The following is a 25,619-nucleotide window of genomic DNA, read 5'->3' on the forward strand; positions in this document are numbered from 1 at the left end:
TTAGCATGCTTCCATCTATTTTTATCTTCATGTAAAGCGCATGCTCATAGGGACACTTCTCAAATCCATTCTTCTAGAAATAGTCATCAATCCTCATGTTCCACGCACAAGGTGTCTGCTTCAAACCATAGAGTGCTTTATTTATCTTGTACACTCTATCTTCTTTTCCCTTCTTCACATATCCATGTGGTTGATCAATATAGATCTCTTCTTTCAGAAAACAGTTCAGAAATGTTGATTTCACGTCCAACTGGTAAATCTTCCATCCATTTTGTGCTAATAGTGAAATTAGTAATCTGATGGTTTCAAGTTTGGCAACCAGGGCAAAGATTTCTCCATAATTAATCCCTTCTTTCTACTTGTAGCCCTTGGTGACAAGTCTTACTTTGTATCTCTAAACTTCTCCTTGAGCGTTCTTCTTAGCCTCGTAAACCCATTTCACACTAATAGTTTTGCGGCCCTTCGAGAGATTTGTCAACTCCCAAGTCTTGTTCTTCTCGATGGATTGAATCTCCTCATTCATCATTTTTCTTCATTTGTCTTATTCATTAGCCTCCTCAAAGCTAACCAGGTCGCTAGTCAACAATAGACAATATAGTGTAAATACTCTTCTATTGGTTATATAGTTTCATACAGATCAACTAGATTACGAGCTCCTCTAGGCCTCGTGTCTGAGGTTTCAAGCTTAATTAGTGATGGAGATTTATTAATCTATGGTGAACCATGTGGAGGTGTCTGCAACTCGGGAACTTGTGACTCGATAGCCACTTCTCTTGTCTGTGTGGGTTCTTTTCCTTCAAGCGTCAATTTCGCATCTTTGGAAGATTTAGCCTGGTCCCACTTTCAGGATTCATTTTCTTCAAAAATGACATCCCGACTGTAAATGACTTTCTCGTTGATGGGATTGTAGAGTCGATATCCTATGGTGTTGTCGCCATATCCAACAAGGATACATTTCTCTCCTTTATCTTCTAACTTTGTTTTTCTTGCCTCTGGGATCTTGGCATAGGCAATGGAGCCAAATACTCTAAGATGACTCATACTGGGCTTGTGAGTACTCCAGGCTTCATATAGTGTCTTTATATCAAGACTCTTCGTAGGACACCTGTTGAGTAGATAGACTGCACATGACAATGTTTTTGCCCAAAAAATTTTTGTCATATTCTTATCCTTTAACATGCTCCTAGCCATATTAAGGATTGTGCAGTTCTTACTCTCAGCTACACCGTTCAAAAGAGCTTTGAACTCTTTGAACATGTCGAACACCTTTAACTTCCTTTTTAGGAAGTAGACCCAAGTCTTCCTACTGTAATCGTCAATGGAGGTGAGGAAGTATCGGTTCTGTCCATTTGAAAACAGCCTCAATGGACCACAGTCTGTGTGTACTAGCTGGAGTGACATGGTAGATCTCCAATCGGCTTGCTTTACAAAGCTATTTATGTGTCGTTTCCTCATAACACAGCTTTTACATATCTCATTTGGGTGGTGGATGTTGGGTAAGTCTTTCACCAACTTCTTGCTTCCCAACTTTTTCAAACTTTTAAAGTTTAGATGTCCGTACCTGAGATGCCATATCCAATCTTTGATGATAGCACTAAAATACTTTGGCGTATCATGTTGAATGGCGAACGAAAACATTCGATTCTTTACCATTTGTACTCGAGTAACTAGCTTTCCTTGAGTTTTTGTTATCACCATCTACTTATCTTTAAGGCTAATTTGGTAGCCTTTCTGCACAAGTTGTCTAAGACTAAGAATATTAGTCTTCATGGCTGGCACATGGTAGATGTTGGAGATAAAAGCATAGTCTCCATCCTTCTTCTTGATTAGGACATTTCCCCTTCCTCGAACTAGGACTTTAGAGAGATCACCAAATGATATCTCTCCCTGAACTTTCTCATCAAGTTAATTAAATAGGTTCTTTCTACCAGTCATGTGATTGCTAACTCCAGAGTCAAGGTACCAAACATTTTGGTCCTAGTGGGTTGAATTGTGTGCCATCAGTATCAACGATTCTCCTTTGGCTTGCTCCTTTGCAACAAAGTTAGCATTTTCAATTACTTCATGAATTTGGGGATTACCTCTACACTCATTACTGTAGTGTCTGTACTTGTGGCAATTGTAGCATTGAACGTTTCTCTTGTCTATGTTCGGACGCTTATTGTATCCTCCTCTTCTTCCTTATCCTCTGCCTCATGGGACATAGTTCTACTGATTGCGTCCTTCTCTAGTGGGACCACTTCTGCCTCTACTGCCTTCTCTGAATTCAAAATTTCCAAAATTTCTTCCACGAGATCCTTGGCTTTGTCCTCTTCCTCGCAATGATGTCCCCCCTTTGTCGTATCTATCTGTAGTGAGGGGCCACTTCATTTGGAGGGCTTACTCGAGCGCTTTATCTTCACTCCTTCTTTTGACTTTCTGCTCATAGGCTTGGAGTGAGCCCACAAGTTCTTCTATAGACATGGTTTCTAGATCTTTTATTTCTTCCATGGTCACAACTATATAATCAAATTTTATATCCAAAGATCGCAAAATTTTCTCAAAAATTCTCTCGTCGTTGAGGGTCTCTCCATTGCTTCTCAATTGATTTGATACTACCATAACTCGTGTATGGTAATCAGTAATAGATTCAGTAGATTTCATTCTTAAGGATTCGAAATCACCTCGCAATGTTTGAAGATGAATCTTCTTCACTTTGTCTGCACCTTTGTGTGTTCGATGGAGAGAGTCCTAAACTTCTTTGGATGTTTTGGCGAGGCAATGATTTTGAACGTGGCCTCATCAAGGCCATGGTAGATTATGGACTTTGTCTTGCAATCCTTCTTTCGATTGGCTCGCAAGATCATTCTTTGAGCATCAGACATAGATGCTTCATCTTCTTTTGATGGGGCTTCTCTGTACTCATCTTCAACGATGTCCATGACATCCTGAGAACCTAGTAGGGCTCTTATTTGAATAGACCAGTTGTGATAGTTCTCCCGTGTCAACTTTGGAATCATTGCTTGTGTAATATCGTTCGCCATCGGATTTAATATGTATCAAATCTAGATGTTGGAGATAGATTTTGGCAAATCTGATGCCATAAGTGTGTTTGGAAGGTCAAAAAACTTTAGGAATCAGTTTTGGGTTGCAAATAACCGGTTTAAAAATCTCTGAATTGGCTAAAAAAAAATTCTGGACGAGTTTAACTGGGTTGGTCTGACTTAACGAAGATTAACGACGTCAGTGATTACCGTTATGCCACATGGCGAAATCTGGGGGTGCTGTGTGTTGGCGACTAGATGCGGGTCGGTCAGCCGGGTCAGGTCGTGCTCGCGGGTCTAGATCCAGGTTGTTAGTTGCTAGGCTGGGTTGCGGAACGAGTTTTCGGGTCGAATCACGTCAGTCAGGTGAAGACAATGTGTGAAGGCATGTGCGGAGCCTGCGGAGCCTAAGGTCGTCGATAAGCTTTTTCGCCAACGCGTGAGGCACATATGGACGATGCTGTTTCGTCCGTCAGAGCATGTGAGCGCGTGTAGAGACTCTCAGACTCCATTTGAGATGCGGTTTTCATCGTTGGACTCGTCTCGACGTGAATTTCAAAAAGGTATACTCAATTTCGAATTTCAAGCAACTTTGAATCTGATAAAAAATTTTGAATTTCCTCTATTCACCTCTGTTTGGCGAATTTCAATGATCCTAGGCGCTCTGTTACCACTTATGGGTGGAGGGGACTCATTCAATCACTGGTTGTGATTAAACTCACTGAGAAATTGCACTCAATTACAAACAACTCTTTCAATTTCAATAAAAATCTGAAAATTACAGAGGAGAATTCAAAATACAAAATCTATATACTCTCACTGGTTAATGTCCCTCTCTAGACCACATGTTACATTACACACACACACACCCACATCTATTTATAACAATTGATAGAACAGTAGTTGGGAATTAACTTCAACAGACGTGGGCTAGTAAGTGGAGTAGGTTGCCTGCAACTTAATAATTTCAACATAAGGTGGAGCTGCCACCGTCAAGTTTAATCTTTAACAACACAATAACACAAGTATACACTATAGATGAATTAGTTGATATGGTAATGAAAATATATTTTAAATTATTTATTTAAAAATGAGTTATTTGAATTTTATTTAGTATAAATATTTTATGACAAAAAAAAAATGAGGCATAAAATTTTTTATGTTCTATTCAAGATTTTAATATTTAAAATAAGTATACAAAGCTCAGTCGAATTGGCTTAAGTGATAAGGGTGACTTGTGACTTTGGTGATCTCAAGGTCACGAGTTCAATTCTCCCTTGAGAGTTTACCCCAGTGAATTACCAGTGCGTCAATGGACGAGCGGCTTTCGCCCCCTCGGGTTTGGTGTCGCACCATGGTGTCCAAAGTGCGACGATGGTAGCTGGAGTTCTCAGATTACTTTTTAAAAAAAAAAAAAAATTGTACAAAGAAAGGTGTAAATGGCTATGCGAAAATAGTGTCTCCTGTACAGTTTGGGTCTCTACTAGTATGCGTATGCAAGCCTATAAAAGATTTTGTTGACTTTTATTGCTCTCAAAACAACTTATAAGATTCATGCTAGATGTAAGGAAAAAAAAAAAAAAAAACCAACTGATATGGAAGATACATCTATATTGTGTGAAACACATGGCAGTTAAGAAGTTCTTACAGGCAGCACTCCTTATAGTCCGGTTTTCAAACTAGATAATTTGATTGGTTTGGTTTTTTCTCTAAACCAATAAATTGGATAATTTGGTTCCATTTAATTTTTTATCTTGAAAAATCAAAAGCAAAATGATCAATTTGGTTCGATTCCAAATAAAATATCGATTCGATTCGATTTTCTTTCATGTAAAACTGAAAAGAATTCAATTTTTTTTTTCTAATGCGATTCGACGAGTTGCACACCCGGTCTAAATTATACGTCAACATCAAAAATAGTAGTCCTCATAAGGAATTCTCAACAGGAAAAGCAGCACATGTCACTCCTTAGGATGGGGCTGAATATATGGTTTTTAAATGGAAAAGAATTAATGATTGATAATCTACATTTACATTCTTCACAAGTTTGTTGCTATCTCATTACGTACCACATTAGATAAGCTATGATGTCACTTTTTTTTATCCTTGAGTTTGACTTTTAGAACCTTTCACGTGCATGTGCAGTTCTCCCCTTCTTATTCCATTCAATCACATTCGTAGATCATACAAAAATCAACATTCGTAATGAATTTATTGCAGAAGAATTAAGGAGCACACAGAGGAAGACGAGGAAGGGACTTGCATGAAGCCAATATAATATATATTTATATTTATATCGTGTTTGGTTGTGTTTGTTAAAAGAAATTAGAGTTATTTGATCGATGCAAATGCTACTGTGTACAGATAGATTTTTGTTATCTCTGAGTTATGAATTCGATTCATATATATATATATCCTTCCCAATGCTTTACCCTCCCTCCATCTTTTGTAACCAAACGGGAGATTTTCATAACGAGCGATTATTCTAACTAATATCCTCCCAAAGTGTCAAGAGTCATGCCCATGTGGTGGCAAGACTACACTAAGCCCAATCCGGCTATGCTCATCTTTATCTAAAGAAACACTCAAGTGCCTAATCCAATTGTCAAGTCTTACAGTTTGACTGCTATGGAGCCAACTAAGGTGATCACTAATGAATTCAAAGTCAAATAGTAGGGAAAATAACTCACCTTCTACCAGTATTAAAGGTAACTCTCATCCCCTCAGCACAATCAAGATCTTTGATGATACCACCCAGTAGCTTATGGCTAAAAAGGATGTTTACCTAAAGCTTTGAGCCAAGAGTACCTATGGGATCTCATTATCAAATGGAACAACTGTTGGGTTCCCAATCCCATACGGAAACCCATAACACCCCTTGAGAATGTCAAAAGTCCACTCCTATGCACTCCTTAGGGTGCTCACTTACTACCGATCAAGATACAAAGGGAGGTGGACTGCTTGTAATGCCCCAACCTGGGTCTGTCAGGGAGCACTGCGTCTCTCTTCCTCCACCTAGACCAGACAATAGAGGGGCGGGCCTTATCAGACTAATGACTGGCCCCACAAACCAACACGTGTCCTTTTCAGTATGTTTTGTCCTCACTCACACACTTCCTGAGAAAACTTCTCAAGAGGTCACGCATCCCAAGATTGCTCCAAGTCAAGCACGCTTAACTATGGAGTTCTTATGGGAAGGCTCTCGAAAAGAAAGGTGCACCTTATTGATATGGGTAGTAACATCTAATCTTTTAAGTCTTTCATCCATGGGATATCACATTTTCCCCCACTTATAGAACGCAATGTCCTCATTGCGAACCCACATTTTCAAACCCAGGTAATGTGAATCTCATCACACTTCCGATGGGATATCACATTTTCCCCCACTTATAGAACGCAATGTCCTCATTGCGAACCCACATTTCCAAACCCAGGTAATGTGAATCTCATCACACTTCCGACTGGGTGTTGGCTTTGATACCATTTGTAACGCCCCAACCTGGGTCTATCAGGGAGCACTGCGTCTCTCCTCCTCCACCTGGACCAAACAATAGAGGGGCGGACCTTATCAAACTAATGATTGGCCCCACAAACTAACACGTGTCCTTTTTAGTATGTTTTGTCCTCACTCTCACACTTCCTGAGAAAACTTCCCAGGAGGTCACCCATCCCAAGATTGCTCCAAGCCAAGCACGCTTAACTATGGAGTACTTATGGGAAGGCTCCCGAAAAGAAAGGTACACCTTATTGATATGGGTAGTAACATCTAGTCTTCTAAGTCTTTCATCCATGGGTTATCACACCGCTCACCTGGTATTCCCCCAAAAGTCATGTTTTCGAAGTATACTCAATCACATATGAGTAACCACCAAGGATTTAATGATTATACATCTTAAGTTCAAGAACACCACCATCAGAACTATCCTAACTAATCACAATGCCATAAAGACATACTAAAACCATCGTTGTGACAACCACACAGTTGCATCCAGGTTAACCAACCACAACTCTAAATCAATAACCAAAATCATGTGTTTGGGTCATAAAACTCTATTTTTTTTATTAAAAAATAAATAAATTAGAGGGTCTTATTAGACCTTACATAATAAGAAATAATTCATCTTCCATTTTATACCCCTTTCTACTCATTTGAAGTTTGAACATGTAAACTAAAGACCTCCAACATTGAAAGTCTAAAGTTCCGACCATTGGGATGGCCGCTATGGAATTTAAACTCTAATTTTTAAAAAAGAAATGTTATTGGCGTTCCACTTGAACTCCAAAAAATTTTTATGCATTAAATAATAACTTTACCCTTGTTTTCATAATGAAATGACAAATTTGCCCTCCCTCCTTTTGAAAATCAAAGGGCAAATTAGTCATTTAAAAAGTGAAAACTAAATATGTAAGTGTGATGTATTTTTTGGGCCGTCAATATCAGCCCAACATCAATATCTTTTCTTGAAGGAAAACAAAAAAAAAAAAAAACTAACTGAACTCTGAGCAAAGTAGGAAGTCATATGCTTATGTTTGGCAGTTTCAAACTTCCACATTAGATAAATAGAAAAGCTGTGCAAATTTTCTTTCCAGAGAACATTGACGTGCGCATTGTATAGCACAAAGTCAATCCATACTTAATTGATAATTTTTGTAAAAGAAATTCCAAAGGAGAAAAAACAGGAGAGTACTAGGGAGAGGACAGAGAATATATATATCCAAAGGCCAGGATGCATGATCAAATCCTTATGCCTAAATATTTATTCAAATCTGAGCAGAACACGTAAATGATAGAACATCAGAGAATTCACGGATTAATTTCTTCTTCCCATTTTAACGAACTACCTTTTTCCATTAAAAAAAAAATAGTACTTGAGACAAGGTTGAATTACCACATGCACGTTCCTTTTGACAAAGGATGAAAGGAACCATTTTCACTTGCCGGTATTTGCCTCGACTAAAGTGAGACAAACCAACGTACTTCATGGAAAATGAAGAAAGAAAGCAAACAGAGAGAAAAATAAATCTTATCTTTGGTGGTTAACGATAATCATAACTAAACATTGCCAACGGATTATTAAAAAGAAGAAAAGAGATCACAGAAATCCAAGGAAAAAAAAAAAGAATAATACAAAAGGTGTTTTTTTTTTTCTTTTTTAATGGCTCGAAACTCCTACTCCTTCGGATTCGCCTGGACAGCGCCAAATCAGAGAGTGAAATCATTGTCGCCCGTCCATTAACTCAATCCTGATAATTTACAAGGCAAATTATAAATGGAGCATCGAATTAAACCTAAGACCTTGGGATTTTCATGACCCATCTTTACCCTACGATTTGAGTACTAAACAGTCTAAACCCAATTAAGCCATAAGATTGTATTTTTTGAATGACAAAAGGCAATTTGAAGAAACCACGTATGTGTGTGTATATTAGATATGCATGCTCCATTCTAATTTGTTGGTCAACCCTATAGCTATAGGTTAAAGTATAGGGAAATATGCTAATATATGCGCTGCACAGTGGCATGAGCAGGGAGCTGCTTATTCCTATATAAACTCATCCATCTCCTCCATTTTTTTCCATGCAAGGAATTACTCAGCTCTCACATATATTAGGTTTCACAAGCTGTAGTGTAGCAAAAGATGAAGAGGATGAGCAGTGGTGGGTTAGGGCAGAAAGGCCTCAGTACATTACTCATGGGTAGTCCATTGGCAACCTTGGCTGTCCTCTGGTGTTTGGGAATTGCTGGTGTGTGCGGCGCCAGAGATGGCAATCGGAACCCACTTCCCAGAGTGGTGTCGTCGTCAAAAGCCACGGTGACTCCTTTAGCGACGGGTGGCGCCAACTCCGGCACCTTTAGTGTGCTAAGCTATGGAGCTAAGGGTGACGGAGTGACCGATGACACCAAGGTAACTTATCCTTCCCATTACTTTCTACTACATGAATTTACCTGCTTCATTTTCAAGTATTGCTGCTCTTTAATTATTTAAAATATTAATTTGTTTAACTTCAGGCATTTATATATATAAATAATATTTTATTAAGAGAGAGTTAGTTACAGTCTAGAGCCCGGGAGTAACGGCCCCACTGCACCTAAGGAACCTATAATCATAGAGGGTTATGCTAGTATTTCAAATCATGATAAAAGTAAGTAACCGTCGTGTGCTTTATTAGTAGGTTTCAATTTTAAAGAGTCTAAAGTTGAAAAACTAGTAAGACATATTTTGACTTGTGAATTTTAAGTTCTATGTATGTAATATTTTATAGATCGGGTTAGAACTATGTACATATTTTGAATTTTAAATTTGAATTAATGTAAATTATAATATATATATATATATATATAATTTTGTATAAAAAAATATCTAAATTGAAAATTTAAACTTCAAGTTATCAAGATAAATCTCCTAGCACCTAACATTAAAGTTACCAGATGGGCATTTATAGATTGTCACTAGTGATGATTGCTGCAAAGGTGAAGCTAGCAAGTTAAAGAGTTGTATAGCCAATGAAGATATTATATCAAAGATGAAGGGAAAAAAATTATAAAAATACTACAAATATGAAGAAAAAACTTTATAAGCATTGTTTCCTCATGTCCTACTAGCATCATATTATACTATTTAATTTGAATTCACATTTTTTGTTAATTCTCTTTTAAACTTGTACATATTAGTCATGTCACCTTTTTCAGCCTTTTTTCATTAGCATCACATGTCATGTTGTAATTAGAATGTGTGTGATTTTGGACCTCTCTCATTGACCTTTATTCTCTTTCCATTCTCCAACATGACAAATGCACAACTTTTCCTCAGTTTTTTTTTTTTAAATAATACTAGCTAAGTCTAATTATTTTCAAAACACGAATCTATATGTCCACATGAAAAATAAAGACAATAATTTTGATAAAGTATTGATTTATATAGTAAAAATATTCAACACAAACATGCGCATGCACGTGCATTCACACACTCATTTTATATGTTCACATGTCTCGTTCCATCTAAATTAATTTTTTAATTCAAGTAAAAGATTTTTTTTTTTTTTTTTTCATCTTTACAAGAAAACTACCTTCTAAGCATGAAAATTAATAATATTTTTTACTATTTTAATTAAAGATTGCATTGACGAGAGAGCAAATCCTAAAATAGCAAATTTGATAGATTTAACATTAGATCTTTTATTTATATTGTACTGGGACTCGTCTTCACCACACTCCTTTGTTATGTTTTGATGTTTATCTCATACAACATCGAGTTGGTCAAATTGACCTAATACAGCGAGCATCGACCCTTCCCTCTCTGAGCATTTCTAGCATTATATATGCATTGGTGAAGAGCAACGAGCCACATTGATCCATGCTACAAACCAATTGTAAATGTTACTAACCAACACTACCGCAAGCAAGCAAGCAATTGTCTTATACGCATACGTTTTGAAGACGAAAAACTGACAAAATTTTTTTGTTTTTTTTTTTTATGACATTCTGGAATGCAGGCATTCTGGACAACATGGGAGGCAGCCTGTAAAGCACAGGGATCCACAATGGTGGTGCCGATCGGGGCCACCTGTCTTGTTGGTCCGGTCACTTTCTCCGGCCCTTGCTTATCCAGGATTACGGTTCTGGTAATGATTTAATTAATTAATTAATTACTCAAATCATCACCGTCATCATTGAATTAACCGAATATTTAAAGTGAAATTGAAAAAGTATATAATATGTATATTTTCAATGATGGTGATTTAATTGCATGCCGTTCCTGTACGTGCCTGCGCGTGTAGGTGGAGGGGAAAATCATAGCTCCTACGAATGCTGAAGCCTGGGGATCAGGTCTCCTGCAGTGGTTGGATTTCAGCAATATCCAGGGCATTACAGTGACCGGTAAAGGCCTGATTGATGGAAAAGGTGCAGTATGGTGGAAGCCGGTCTCGGTCTCGGTCTCGGTCTCGTCTACGGATGAATCATCAGTAGATGCCGACGACGTCGTCTCCCCTAGGACCTTTGAATTCGATTCGAAAATCCCGCAAAGAAAGCTCGCTTCAATGCCAACCACAATACCGACGGTAGGTACCTCTAATCACCCATATACAAAGAGCTAGAGTTTGATATGTCGTTATATCAGGGAAATAGCTAGTTAAGGGACTTTTTATTTGTTCGGATTAAAAGATGCGCAACCGCATGCATGCAGGCACTAAGGATAGCAGACTCTCAGAACGTGGAAGTCGACAGCATCACAATTCAGAATAGCCCCAAGATGCACCTCAAGTTTGATAATTGCAACGGTGTTAATGTCCATGATATCACTATTACATCCCCTGGTGACAGCCCTAATACTGATGGGATCCACATTCAGAATACCCAGGGTGTGACCCTTAGTAGCTCGAAGATTGCTTGTGGTAGGTAACCTTGTCCTCTCCTCTCCCTCTCTCTCTCTCTCTCTCTCTCTCTCTCTCTCTGAGATATGAACGATGTTATATACATAACGCAGGAGATGACTGTGTTTCGATACAAACCGGGAGTTCTAATGTGGTCATAGACAACATTAATTGTGGACCTGGACATGGAATCAGCATCGGAGGGCTAGGGGAAGACAAAAGTAAAGCATGCGTCTCCAATGTCACCGTCCAAAATTGTTACATACACGACACCTTGACTGGTGTTCGACTTAAGACATGGCAGGTAAGCAAGGCAACCAAATCAATCTCCATCCTCAGGCGCCATCATAAATAGTCTGGCTCCTCCTTAATTGTTACGAAATGATGAACTGCAGGGAGGCTCTGGCAGCGTAAGATTGGTGAAATTTACAAACATTCAAATGGCTGCGGTGAACACGGCGATAGATATTGATCAATACTACTGTAACAACGAGCAATCTAACACGTGCGGAAACCAAACGGCGGCCGTGATTGTTTCAGACATTGTGTTTGACAACATAACAGGGACATACACGGATCGACCCATGTCATTTGCCTGTAGCGACACCTCGCCATGCACAGGGATTACCCTCAACAACATACGACTCACTCCCCTCCAAAACACCCAACCAAAAGCTGCATTCTGCTGGCAAGCCTATGGTACTGGCACTAGCCTTAGCTGTTTAAAGCCCGACAAATTCAGCAGACCAGTTGAGGCTCGCGACGCCTGCTGATCATCCACCCAGCTGCATACGTAAAATATATATACACATGCATAAATAAATAAATAAATATATATATATATATATATATATATATATATATATATATAATCATGTGCTTTTATATATATATAGATAGACACGAATAAATTGGATGGGCAGCAAGCCAGCAATTAATCCTCCGCTGCTTGAACTAACTGCTTGCGACATTGTGGGAGCACACATCAATGTAATGGGTGATGAATAAATTGAATCTGCTGTCTCTGGGAATTGAATTTTAGTCATCTGAGGAAATCCGTTGCAATGATTCCTATTGATATACAATGAGAATAAAACACGATTGTTTTCCATGCGGCTAGCTGCATATGCACTCAGATTATGAGAAATCTTTTGTTTTGTGTGAATAAATGAGTTCATTGGGCATAAAGACAAGTACAAACAGCCAACAAAAGCAAACTGCGCTCTATAATACCCCTACTTGAACAAAGCAGTGTAGTTTTTCCTGGTATTAACTTCCTCAGCCAAACAAGAAATTCTAATTCAAATAAAACCATTTTCTGATTTGCCTATAAAATTAACCATCCATTGCAGATAAATCTCCAACCTTTTTTTCAGGGATTTGCTATCATAGTCGAGAGGATCAAGAAGGGGAGAAAATAGAATAAAAGCAGACTCGAAGAAAAGACGACATTTTTCTTTGCACGCACTAGTGAGGTAGGTTGCAAAGATGAAAAACCCCAAGAACAGGGATGTTTCTTTATACCAGAAGATCTATGCAAGTGACAATTCTCTTCCACGAAGTTGCAGTTTTCAAGCCAACCAGGTTAGGAAATATAGAATGGTAACATTTCCTGTTATAAGTACAACGAGTTAATCAACAGACGAAAGCACGTATCGATCTATGGCATACAATGGCTAGTCCCACCAAAACAGGATCTTCATAGCTGGTGAGTGGCAAATAAATCCAAACCTCAAATATGTTTTCTCGTAGCTACTTCTCTAAACACTAGAACCTGTTTGCATCAAATGGCCCAAGACTTATAAAAATTTTACAACGGCGGTAGAAATTAGCCCCATGTTCCATTCAACAAGTCATTCTTCAACATTGTCCATTTTTCCACCATTACGTCCAATGATCATGTTCCTGGCATCCACGTGAGCCGCAGGGATCTGCCACAATTGGAAAAATCAGATAATTGGGAGAGCATACAATAATGTATACTGGCGCCTTTTGGCCAGGTGTACAAGTTCCATCCCAAATACCAGAGGGGGCTTCAAGTAAGATAATTTGAGAAGACATCTTGAATGTCAATTTTTGCATGTTTTCTGTTAACTGTCAGGTGGTAAATTGCATTTTCTAATAAGAACAATTGCCTTATGCATAAGTGGCTCCACCATCAGAAAGGGCTGTAGTATCTATCACATCATTCTAGGCTTAGTTGCTTGCTACCAATCTCCTGAATCCCCAATATAATACAGGAAAACTAGAAGACAATATGGTAGTTTTTTGTAATAATTTGAGGCACAAAATAGAACACTTGACAACTGAAAGCCTGTCCAGGATTTCATTCAATTATACGAATTTACAGATATTACATTTTCGCAAGCTTTTTGAACATTCAAAATTCAGAATTAGCACTCAAGTATTGTAGTGACTGACACTGCCTCTGCTCATAAAATTATTGCTAAAACCCACCCACTTCACAGTTCATCCCAGAAGACATGAAAAAATTTTCTGTAATATGAAAAAAATTTCTAGTATCATTAACGGACCAGATACAATACATAGTTCTTCTGCTCAATCTGAGCTTAATATGTTAAGCATGAGACAAAACATACCTAGCCATAATATGTACAATACATAATCAGTCCAAATGAACAAAATTAAACAAGAAATGAATCGTCATTTTAACTGTGTATACAAAACCTGAGTTCCAATCACGTCTGCTATCAGTATGTGGATACTCCAGCAGTGTCAGCTAACTATATTCATGATTTTCCAAAACCAGCAGCCACCTTCCTTCTTTTGCGGGTTTCTATCCTCTCAGGGCTTGGAAATCCAGTTTTATGCTCGTACTTATTTTCCAAGACCTGTCAACAGCATAATCACCAATAACCAACCTAATATATCTTTGATTATACATGCAAGTGTGGGGAATGTCTAGTTATTAAATGTGACATTCAACACTGTAAACCTAATACGAGTGGGGCTAGAGTAACATCTTTTTCTAGATTACAGCAACTCTTCCCCAAGATAGGATGATATGATCAAATGGTAATGGCAGTGAAATGCCCTTAGCTGGCCTAGCAAGATCGGATCACAAGTTTCAAGCCTCCAACTAAGACAAAAGAACAAAATTGCAGTGCTTTGGCACCAACTGGGATACAAATTTTTAAAGTTTGTACAAAGGGAACTGTTCCCACCAAGACATATACATTTGTATTGGTTTTTTTTTTAATTGCCTTCTTTTTCTTGGGTTAAGGAATAAAGGGAAGGCAAGCTAAAAAACAAGATATCCAACAACAAATATAAAGAAAGTAACAAAAATTAGTTTTCGGACCTCATCCATGCCTATATTCTTAGTTCCTCAATAACACTATAGCCTTATATTTTTGAAGGAATTATACCTGAAAAAGAGTATAGCTAGATCCTACAGCAAGCCAAAATACTTATATTTCTCCAGAACATGAATAGCTTCTTTGGCCATTTCAAATTAATGAGAAAGGCAACTGGATATTAAACACCATAAAAATATATAGTCGGGAAATGATACTATTTCATACATGGGCAACCTTGTCTCTACTTGTTGCCATTAGATGACCCCTGCTGCATATTGTTAAGTACCATTATAGTAAAGGTTGTGTTGTAGTATGCGACTCATATCGAGTGAAACACGTGTACAGAGAAAACACTTTTGGGCTTATAATTTATTGTTTTATTGGCTGGGGCGATTAATGGGATGGGAGTGCGAGGTAACGCCCCACGGTATGGTACAGGGGTATTTGAGAAATTTTCTAATACCTCTATATGGCTAGATTTAGTATAAATATATATGATGTAACCCTACTTTGATATAGTGAAATTCGGCTGCCGCTCGCTCCTGTGGATGTAGGCATAATGTCAAACCACATTAAATCCGCATGTTTTTGTTACTTTATCTCTGTGTTTTTTCTAAACTATACATCATAATTGCCACACGTTTCAGAACAAGTTGCCTGCTCCTGGATCTCTTCACACAGCAAAACTCAGCTAAACTAATGCATTACATATGCCAACTCTCCATGTCAGGCTATCGCACTTCCTTCTTTGTTTGGGGTGACCTCGCATCCAATAGTATACAAATCTCCAGGTTTGCTTCTTGCCCCTTGCTTGTCACCATAAACCTCAGGAACCTCTGAGAAGACACCCCAAAAGTGCATTTTCTCAGCACATCAAATATTTATTTCAGGTTAGCTACATGCTACATCAACTATTTGCTCTTCGCTGCCAAGTCATCCACATATGCTTCTACGGTCCTGCCAATCTGGTTCCTGAACATCTTATTGACTAGCCTTTGACAGGTGGGTCCAAAAGGCAACATCCTGTAGCAATAGAACCCTCTTTCTGTTATAAGTGCCATATTCTCTTCATTATAAGGGTGCATTCTCATTTGTTTATAGCCTGAGAATGCATCCACGAAGCTGAGCAACTCATGACCTTGTGTAGCAGACAAGTCAATCAATTCGGAGGCAGGGGAAGTTGCCTTTTGGGAAGACCCAGTCAAGTCAATAGAATATATGCATGTTTGTCATTTTCTATTTACCTTTTTCATCAACACTACATTAGCTAACTTTCTAGATCCCCAACTCCAACAAGTTTACCTCCACATTAATAGCCTCCACCCTATCTGGCACGAAACTTCTCTTCTTTTACTGCACTCGTTTATAGATGAGATCAAATTAATCCAGTGAGTAGTTGCATGGAGATCAATCCCAGGGATTTCAGCATCTGTCTATGCGAATGAATGACAGTTTTCTGGAAGCTTCCATGTGAATAAGCAAAAAACTTCAAGACACCTGCATTTCCTTCCCCAGCTGAATCTTTTAAGGCTCATCCTCTCACAAGTCAACATACTCCAACTATTCCACTAGCAAACCCTTCTGGGCCATCAGGTCATCTCTCACATCCAAATCTTCCACTACCAAAGCCTCCTCAATTGTCACTTCCCTTTCAGAGCAGCCATCAAGCACTGACAGGATACTCCTAGATCTCATCCAACCTGCCCAACCCCTGGCTGGTAGGAAAATTCACCAGAAGGTGGCAGGTAGACATGATGGAGTTTATAACATTGGGCTAGTTCTGCCCAGTATTATTTCACCCTCTATAAAAAAAGGGCCATCATCTTAGTCACAACTAGATTTCATTCCAGCAATCATCAACAATGTTATCATTCCCACCATCTGCACCGATTCTCCCCCAAAACTCACCAGGGAAGACCTAATAGGCCACAACCGATCCCGCTCAATCTGTGACGCCCCGATTTTCATATCATTTTTTTTTTTATAAATAATACTCAATAATCAAACATCAGCCACGTCAAAAACATTGATACCATTCAAACAATACCCAACTCGAAACGGGTATTGGGTAAACAGTCAAAATTATATAAACAGCCTTAACAACGGAAGTCAATAATTAAAAACCATCCAGCATAAAAATACCCAAAGTAATATACATCCATTTATATATATAGGTCAACCCATTTCCAAAACAACAAAACACCCTAGGGGTAACATACATCCCTAGCTCAAACACTCACCCTGTCTATCAGGGTGTAGGCTCCCCTCTATCTCGAAGCTCTATCTCTTGGTCTGTCATAATTTCCTAAAATATTAGATATTTGGGTGAGACACATCTCAGTAAGACGAAATAAATTATTTACAGTGTGTGGCAATAAGAGTTTCTTCATATCATAATATTCTCATTTCAGTGATAATACAATCTAAGAAAAATATACCATTTATACTCATAATCATACAGATATAAAACACAAGTTTTTATAAGCTTTAATTCAAATTTTCAACTCATTCACATGCAACCCATATTTATCAGCAAAAGTTCCCGAGTATAGGGGAGATTACACGCCCATACATGTAGCTCCCCTCTACTCTGATATCGTTTGTAACCCTGCCCGATTAACTTGGGTAAGGTTACAACTGATATTTATCAGGGCACTCACCTTACTCAGTAAGCCCTCAGGCGAAGAGTTTTATTTCGCCTTATTTATTTATGTTATTAAATGCACAATCTTTCTTTTCTCATTTTCATTTCATCATCTAGCACATGAGTGTCCTCGGCAACCAATACATGCGTGTCTGTAACTCATGGCTGCCCTAAGGATATTCTCCACGTCATGCTTCTCCCCATGGTCAAGGTTGTGCGGCTCGAAGGCTGGATCTAAACCACGGTTGGTCTACCCAGTTGGATCAAAATAAACAATATGACTACCCTTCTCACTGGCTCATTTGACTACACACCACTCTCCACGAGACCGTGTGGTTGCACTTATCATCCGCTAGCATTGGTGCCGTGCTTTCTATCACAATCCATCCATCAGGGTTCTCATTTCTACATTTCAACATTCACATTTCAGTATTCATTCGCTAGCATTAGTACCGTGCTTTCTATCACAATCCATCCATCAGGGTTCTCATTTCCACATTTCATCATTCACGTTTCAGTATTCACATTGCAGTATTCTCATTGCAATATTCACATTTCCATATTCACAATTCCAGTATTCGCATTTCAACATTCACATTGCAATATTCACATTGCAATATTCACATTTTTATATTCACATCTCAGTATTCACATTTCAACATTCACGTTGCAATATTCACATTGCAATATTCACATTCTCATATTCATATTCCAGTATTCACATTTCAACATTCACGTTGCAGTATTTACATTGCAACATTCACATTTTCATATTCATATCTCATCTCGTAATGGTATATATCACATTTCAATATTCTCATCATTTTCTGTTTCTTTCTCATCTTTTCGATACACATTCCATTCTCATAATAGTATATATCTCATTTCACATATTTCAACATTTCTCAATAAAACATAATTCATCATTTCATATCTTTCAAATCCCAAAACATTACAATTCAGTAAGACTCATATGCCACACAATTTTATGCGATACTCATATCATAATATATACAATTAAAAAATCATATCACCATTTTCACATATTTATTCAACCAATAATTTCTAAAATACTACTATAATTTATTCCCCTTTGTTGGCTTACTGAGAGGTCCACTAACATCCTAAATCCTACGCTCCACGGCATTCGCAGTTCAAAAGCCTAAAATTCACATTTCCCCAAATTAGTCAACTTAACCTCCAGAATATTATCATTTAATATTCCTTAGGCCCCAAATACTCCAATTTAACAATAAAACCAATATTTAACACCCTTACCTCAGTTTTGGAGTGGTGCCCCGAAACTCCAAATTGAAAATCTACTCCGATTAAGTTGCAAAGAATCTTCCCACGAACCTCATGGTATCTTCTAATCGTCAATTGGGGCCAAGGTCAGAGCGAAATCATAGAGAGAAGGGAGAGAGAGCCGTAGGTTTTAGAAAAAGAGAGGTAGGATTTGTTTAATTAAAACAATGAAGCTCCCAACCCCCTTTAAAATCCTCTCTACAGAGAAAACTGTCGCCGTTTTCTCTAGCTCTCAAAAAACTGTTGCCAGTTTTCTCTTTAATCGGCTTAGTTTTTACAGTTTACCCACTTACCCGATTGCGGTAAAACCATATAACCATCAACAGTTTTCTTAATGCTCCAGAAAATCGTCACCGATTTTATCGTCACCAACCCATTTTCCATCATTTTCTTATTTATTCTCAATATTATATTTTCCGGGTCTCTACATTCTCCCCTCCTTATAAAATTTCGTTCTCGAAATTTGTCATCTATCACATTTCCATTCCTAAGGAGAAACACCACCATTTTATTAATTACCCTCACTTATTGAGGAGGAATACCATGGTTACAAAGGAGAGTTCTGGAAGATTACAACCATTCAAAGAAAATTCTCCCCAAAACCATTCTTATCCTAAAATCAAATACACTATCTATCCTACACTACACTATACAAATCAAAATACATACCTTGTTATTCACTTTTCTTTTTCCCAGTTCAACCCTGGGTCCCACTAAACAAGTTCGGGTATCTATGGCGCATCTGTTCCTCTAATTCTCACGAAACTTCCTCAACTGCATGGTTGCGCCATAGCACTTTTACCAATGGAATTCTCTTTGTACGCAGCTCTTGTTCCTTCCAGTCTAAAATCCGCACTGGCTTTTCTTCGTAAGATAAGGCATCACCAAGCTCCAATGCCTCATAACTAATCACATGGGAGGGATCTGGGACGTATTTCCTCAATATGGAAACATGAAATATGTCATGGATTCTAGACAAGACCAGTGGTAACGCCAACATGTAGGCAACTGAACTCACTCTTTCAAGAATCTCGAATGGTCCAATATACCTAGGGCTCAGCTTATCCTTCCTCCCAAATCTCATAACCCCTTTCATTGGTGCCACTTTCAGAAAGACATGATCTTCAGCGTCAAACTCTTAACTCTCATCGGTGAGTATCTGCATAGCTCTTCTGCCAGCTCTATGCTGTTCTAATCCTGTCACTGATTAGACTTACTTTATCTTGAATCTGTTGTATCAACTCTGGCCCTAAAATTTGTCTTTCCCCAATCTCTTCCCAATACAATAGGGATCGGCACCTCCTACCATATAACGCCTCATATGGTGTCATCCCAATGTTGGTCTGATAACTGTTATTATAAGCAAACTCGACCAGTGGCATGAACTGTATCTAACTGCCTCCGAAGTCCAGCACACACACTCGTAGCACATCCTCCAGAATCTGTATCGTTCTCTCCGTCTGCCCATCTGTCTGAGGATGAAATGTTGTGCTGAATGACAACTAAGAACCCATGGCTCCTTGTAAACTCTTTCAGAAACGAGATGTGAACCAATGGATACTAGCACGCCATGCAATCTAACTATCTCCTGTATATACAACTCTGCCAGTCTACTCATGGAGTAGTTAGCTTTGATAGGGAGGAAATGGGCAGTCTTTGTCAATCGATCTACGAATTCCCAAATAGTGTTTTGTCCATGTAATGCCAACAGTAATCCTGTGACAAAATCCATTGATATGTACTCCCACTTCCACTCGAGAATGTGGAGTGGATGAAGTGATCCCGCCGGTCTCTGATGCTCAGCTTTCACTTGTTGGCATGTCAAACACTGCTCTACAAACTCGGCGATCTCTTTTTTTATATTGCTCCACTAAAAAGATTCCCGAAGATCTCTATACATTTTAGTGCTACCAGGATGTACAGTATACAAGGATCGATGCGCTTCCTCTAGGATGATCCTTTTAATCTCGGCATCAACAGGCACACACAACCGGGTACGAAACCTCAAAGCCTCTGCCTTTTGACCATTCTATACTTGATCTATAAGCTCAACTAACTCTGCATCTCTGAGCTGCTTTAATTCTTTCCTCTAGGGTCGACCATAATACCAGATTGGCAATAAATGTCTGATGATCGCCCTCTACAAGTTCCACACAGAGCCTTTCTAAATCCATCTAGATCGGATGGTGCATCACCACTGCAGATACAGATGACCTACTAACTTCCAGCTCAAAGCATCAACCACCACATTAGCTTTTCCCGGATGGTAACGCATGGTGCAGTCATAATCTTTTATCAGCTTCAATCATCTCCTCTGCCTCATGTTTAATTCTTTTTGTGTGAAAAAATATTTCAGGCTCTTATGATCAGTAAAAATCTCACACCTACCTCCATATAGATAATGTCTCCAAATTTTTAGCGCGTAGACCACCGCTGCTAACTCCAAATCATGGGTAGGGTAATTCTTCTCATATTCTTTCAAATGTCGAGAAGCATATACTACAACTCTCCCTTGCTGCATCAGAACGCATCCAAGCCCTTTATGTGACGCATCACTGTAAATCACGAAACCCTCTTCTCTTGAAGGAATCGTCAACACTGGTGCAGTGATAAGTCGTTGCTTTAATTCTTAAAAGTTCCGCTCACATTTGTCGGTCCACTTAAATTTCACAACTTTCCTGATCAATCTAGTCAACGGACCCGACAATTTAGAAAAACCCTCGACAAATCTGCAATAGTACCCAGTCAATCCTAGGAAACTTCTGATTTCTTGCACATTCTTCGATCGTACCCAGTCTACTACCGCCTCGATCTTGCTCAGATCCACCGAAATACCACCCCTGGATACCACATGTCCAAGGAAGGTAATTGCTTCAGCCAAAACTCACACTTCTTGAATTTCGCATACAGTCTTCTTTCCCTTAGCACCTGAAACACTATCCTCAGATGTTCCTCGTGGTCCTCTGGGTTCTTTGAATACACTAGTATGTCGTCAATGAATACCAACACAAACTAGTCCAAATACTGGTGGAAGACCTTGCTCATCAGGTCCATAAACACTGCAGGAACATTTGTCAACCCAAACGGCATAACCAAAAATTCATAATGGTCATACTGAGTTCTGAATGCTGTCTTCGAAACATCTTCCACCCTGACCTTCACCTGATGGTAACCAGATCGCAAATCTATCTTCGAGAAAATCTGTCCCCTGTAACTGATCAAACAAATCATCAATGCGAGGGAGCGGGTACTTATTTTTGATAGTCACTTTATTAATTTCTCTGTAGTCGATGCACATTCTCACCAACCCATCCTTCTTTTTCACAAACAAAATCGACGCTCCCCAGGTGACACGCTGGGCTAAATAAACCTCTTATCTAACAGTTCCTGCAACTGTTTCTTCAATTCTTTCAATTCTGCCAGTGCCATTCTATACGGAGCTTTAGAAATCGGCGCTATCCCCAGAATTAGTTCAATAGCAAACTCTCCCTCATGATCAAGAGGTAGTCCCGGCAACTCCTTGAGAAAAATATCAGGAAAATCTCTCACTACCGGGATATCCACTACCCTCAACCCAACTTCTGATCTCTCCTTCACACAAGTCAAATATCCTTGACAGCCTTCCAGCAACAACCTCTTCATCTGAATTGTGGATAACAATTGTGGTGGGGTGTGCACACATTACCCCACGAATCTGTACTCATGTCCTCCTAGAGGTTTGAACACTACCTCTCTCTTATAGCAGTCATTACTGGCATAGTGGACAGTTAGTCATTCCATCCCCAGAATCATCTCAAACCCATGCATCTCTAAAACCACCAAATTAACTGGTAAAATATCTACCCTAAATATAGACTGAACAGTTCTTAAGTACCTTCTTACATATCCCTACAACCCTTGTCGGCATAGTCACTGACAAACTAACATCTAACTGCTGAGTTATAACCCACACAACTTAACAAATTCTCGGGCGATAAAAGAATGAGTCGCCCCTGAATCAAACAAAACAGTAGCTTTATATGACAGTATTGAAACAATATTTGTAACGACATCTCCAGCCGCCTCCGCATCTCCTGGTGTCAGCGCATAAACTCAAGTCGGGGCTGTATTCCTCTACTATCCATCTCGAGGTGCCTGGTGACCTCCTTTGTATGGTCTAGAAACAAGCGCGATAGCTGACGGTGCTTGGTAATCTCTCGCCATATGCCCAGGCTGATAGCATCGGTAACAAACAATTTCCCTGACCCGACACTCTCCCGGGTGTCTCCTGTAGCATATGAGACAAAGAGGGGACATCTGTCTGCCCTGTACTGCCCGATCTCCCACTCCCTGTCTCCTTCCTCCTCTGTTATCCTGCCTCCTCCAAAGCCCTCGGCTGGACGCTGACTGAAAATCTGGAGACACTGGCCTCTTTTCCTAGCTCTGTGCTGCAGCGCCTCTCTACAAGTCATTCTCAATCACTACAACTCTATCCACTACCTTTGCAAAAGTCTGGGCCCGGAAGCCTATAACTTGCTTAAACAAATTATGTCTTAGGCCATCCTCGAACTCCCTCGTCTTCTTTTCCTCATCCGGCACCAAATACAGGGCAAATCGGGACAACTCAACAAATCTAGCTGCATACTGTTGTACCATCATATGCCCCTACGTCAAGTGCAAGAACTTCGCTGCCTTCGCACTTCTAATAGTAGCGGGGAAATATCTCTCAAAAAAAATCTCCCTGAAGCAGCTCCACGTCACTGCTACAGGGTCAAGTCTCTGCTCCTCTTACAGTCTCACTGATCTCCATCAGCGTTTAACTTCTCCAGTCAACTTAAACGTTGCAAACAATACCTTCTGCTCATCTGTACACAGACGAACTGCCAACATATCTTCTATATCCTGGACCCAATTCTTAGCCACTAATCGGTCGACTCCTCCAGAAAACGACAAACATCTCATGCGCGTGAACTGCTCAATCGTGCAACTCCACTCCCCTGAGCTCCTAGCCATCTCTGCCATCACCTGCTGGGTAACGCTACTTAATACTGCATCAGGTCTTCACCACCAATACTGGAAGACCCTGTATCATCACCTCCAGCATGTGCACTGCTACTTCCAAGCTCCATCCTAAAAATAATATAAAAAAGTCTTAGAACTCTATCATCTCAACATCACTAATATAGTCAACAAACTAAGCTCATAAAATATTCCTCTACAATCATTCATCTCCAATATTCTCAATACCAATTTAAGATTCAATCCTACCACTCAGAAACAAGAACCGACAATAGTTTACTATGGTTTTTCTAAAGTCGTCACCCCAGGAAAATCACTAAAACAACCACGGAACTCCTGCCTCTAGGTCAGAAGATAGAACCCTAAATTCCAATTTCATCCTATAACAATAACTAACTCATGTCTCAATCTACCCATCTTCTATTCTCATCAAAATTCATTCCTATACTCTGGTATTATATTCCGCTGTTTACTAAAGTCTGTTGAACCTAGCAACTTAGGCTCTAATACCAAACTGTAACACCCCGATTTTCATACCATTTTTTTTTATAAATAATACTCAATAATCAAACATCGGCTACATCAAAAACACTAATATCATTCAAACAATACCCAACCTGAAGCGGGTAACGGATAAACAGTCAAACTTATATAAACAACCCTAACGGCGGAAGTCAATTATTACAAACCATCCAAAAGACAAATACCCAGAGTAATATACATCCATTTATATATACAGGTCAACCCATTTCCAAAACAACAAAACACCCTAGGGATAACATACATCCCTAACTCAAACACTCACCCTGTCTATCAGCGTGTAGGCTCCCCTCTATCTCAGAACTCTATCTCTTGGTCTGTCATAATTTCCTAAAATATTAGATATTTGGGTGAGACACATCTCAGTCAGACGAAATAAATTATTTATAGTGTGTGGCAGTAAGAGTTTCGTTATATCATAATATTCTCATTTCAACGATAATACAATCTGAGAAAAATATACCATTTATACTCATAATCATACAAATATAAAACACAAGCTTTTATAAGCTTTAATTCCATTTTTCAACTCATTCACATGCAACCCATATTTATCAACAAAAGTTCCCGAGTATAGGGGAGATTACACGCCCATACATGTAGCTCCCCTCTGCTCTGATATCGTTTGTAACCCTGCTCAATTAACTCGAGTACAGCTACAACTAATATTTATCAGGGCACTCACCTTACTCAATAAGCCTTCAGGCGGAGAGTTTTACTTCACCTTATTTATTTATGTTATTAAACGCACAATCTTTCTTTTCACATTTCCATTTCATCATCTAGCACATGAGTGTCCTCGGCAACCAATACTTGCGTGTCTGTAACTCATGGCTGCCCTAAGTATGTTCTCCACGCCATGCTTCCCCCCATGATCAAGGTTGAGCGGCCCGAAGGCTGGATCTAAACCATGGTTGGCCTACCCGGTTAGATCAAAATAAATAACAAGACTACCCTTCTCACTGGCTCATTTGACTGCACACCACTCTCTCCACGAGACCGTGTGGTTGCACTTATCATCCGCTAGCATTGGTACCGTGCTTTCTATCACAATCCATCCATAAGGGTTCTCATTTCCACATTTCATCATTCACATTTCATATTCACATTTCGGTATTCACATCAGAGTACTCTCATTGCAATATTCACATTTCCATATTCACAATTCCAATATTCGCATTTCAACATTCACATTGCAATATTCACATTTTCATATTCACATTCAGTATTCATATTTCAACATTCACGTTACAATATTCACATTGCAATATTCACATTCTCATATTCATATTCCTATATTCACATTTCAACATTCATGTTGCAGTATTTACATTGCAACATTCACATTTTCATATTCAAATCTTATCTTGTAATGGTATATTTCACATTTCAATATTCTCATCATTTGCTGTTTCT

At 39.0% G+C, this 25,619-nt stretch overlaps 2 protein-coding genes across 4 annotated transcripts in view; one reads left to right on the forward strand and one right to left on the reverse strand.

Annotated features, from left to right (window-relative positions):
* The first annotated feature begins 8,662 nt into the window (after positions 1 to 8,662).
* Positions 8,663 to 12,169, forward strand: LOC131167556 (polygalacturonase At1g48100-like). Its single transcript, XM_058126358.1, has 7 exons — positions 8,663 to 8,929; positions 10,518 to 10,646; positions 10,803 to 10,988; positions 11,055 to 11,084; positions 11,210 to 11,417; positions 11,510 to 11,700; positions 11,792 to 12,169. Exons 1-7 carry the CDS (start codon positions 8,663 to 8,665, stop codon positions 12,167 to 12,169), a joined length of 1,389 nt encoding a protein of 462 aa, XP_057982341.1.
* Positions 12,170 to 12,922: 753 nt separating this feature from the next.
* LOC131168475 (peptide deformylase 1B, chloroplastic/mitochondrial) overlaps positions 12,923 to 25,619 on the reverse strand; it is an 89,307-nt gene continuing 76,610 nt past the window's right edge. The window contains exons 6-7 of one of the 3 annotated variants that reach the window (XR_009140302.1): positions 14,085 to 14,248; positions 12,923 to 13,327 (exon numbers count right to left, since the gene is read on the reverse strand). Coding sequence is in view for 1 of the 3 variants with exons in the window: in XM_058127931.1 (XP_057983914.1) it covers positions 14,147 to 14,248 (102 nt within the window). In the remaining 2 variants the exon portion in view is untranslated. Of the gene's footprint in view, positions 13,328 to 13,695; positions 14,249 to 25,619 lie in introns of those variants that run through there. The other 2 variants (XR_009140303.1, XM_058127931.1) reach the window with 2 other exon arrangements.

Source organism: Malania oleifera, chromosome 11, assembly GCF_029873635.1.
Source record: "Malania oleifera isolate guangnan ecotype guangnan chromosome 11, ASM2987363v1, whole genome shotgun sequence".
In the NCBI taxonomy this organism is placed as follows: Eukaryota; Viridiplantae; Streptophyta; class Magnoliopsida; order Santalales; family Ximeniaceae; genus Malania; species Malania oleifera.

What these genes read in the sequence shown, in the direction of transcription:
- LOC131167556 (XM_058126358.1), top strand. Translation starts at nt 8,663, where the DNA reads ATGAAGAGGATGAGCAGTGGTGGGTTAGGGCAGAAAGGCCTCAGTACA. An exon ending in CGTCTACGGATGAATCATCA is followed by an intron (nt 10,989 to 11,054) that starts GTAGATGCCGAC and finishes CCGCAAAGAAAG; the next exon opens with CTCGCTTCAATGCCAACCAC. An exon ending in TGCCAACCACAATACCGACG is followed by an intron (nt 11,085 to 11,209) that starts GTAGGTACCTCT and finishes GCATGCATGCAG; the next exon opens with GCACTAAGGATAGCAGACTC.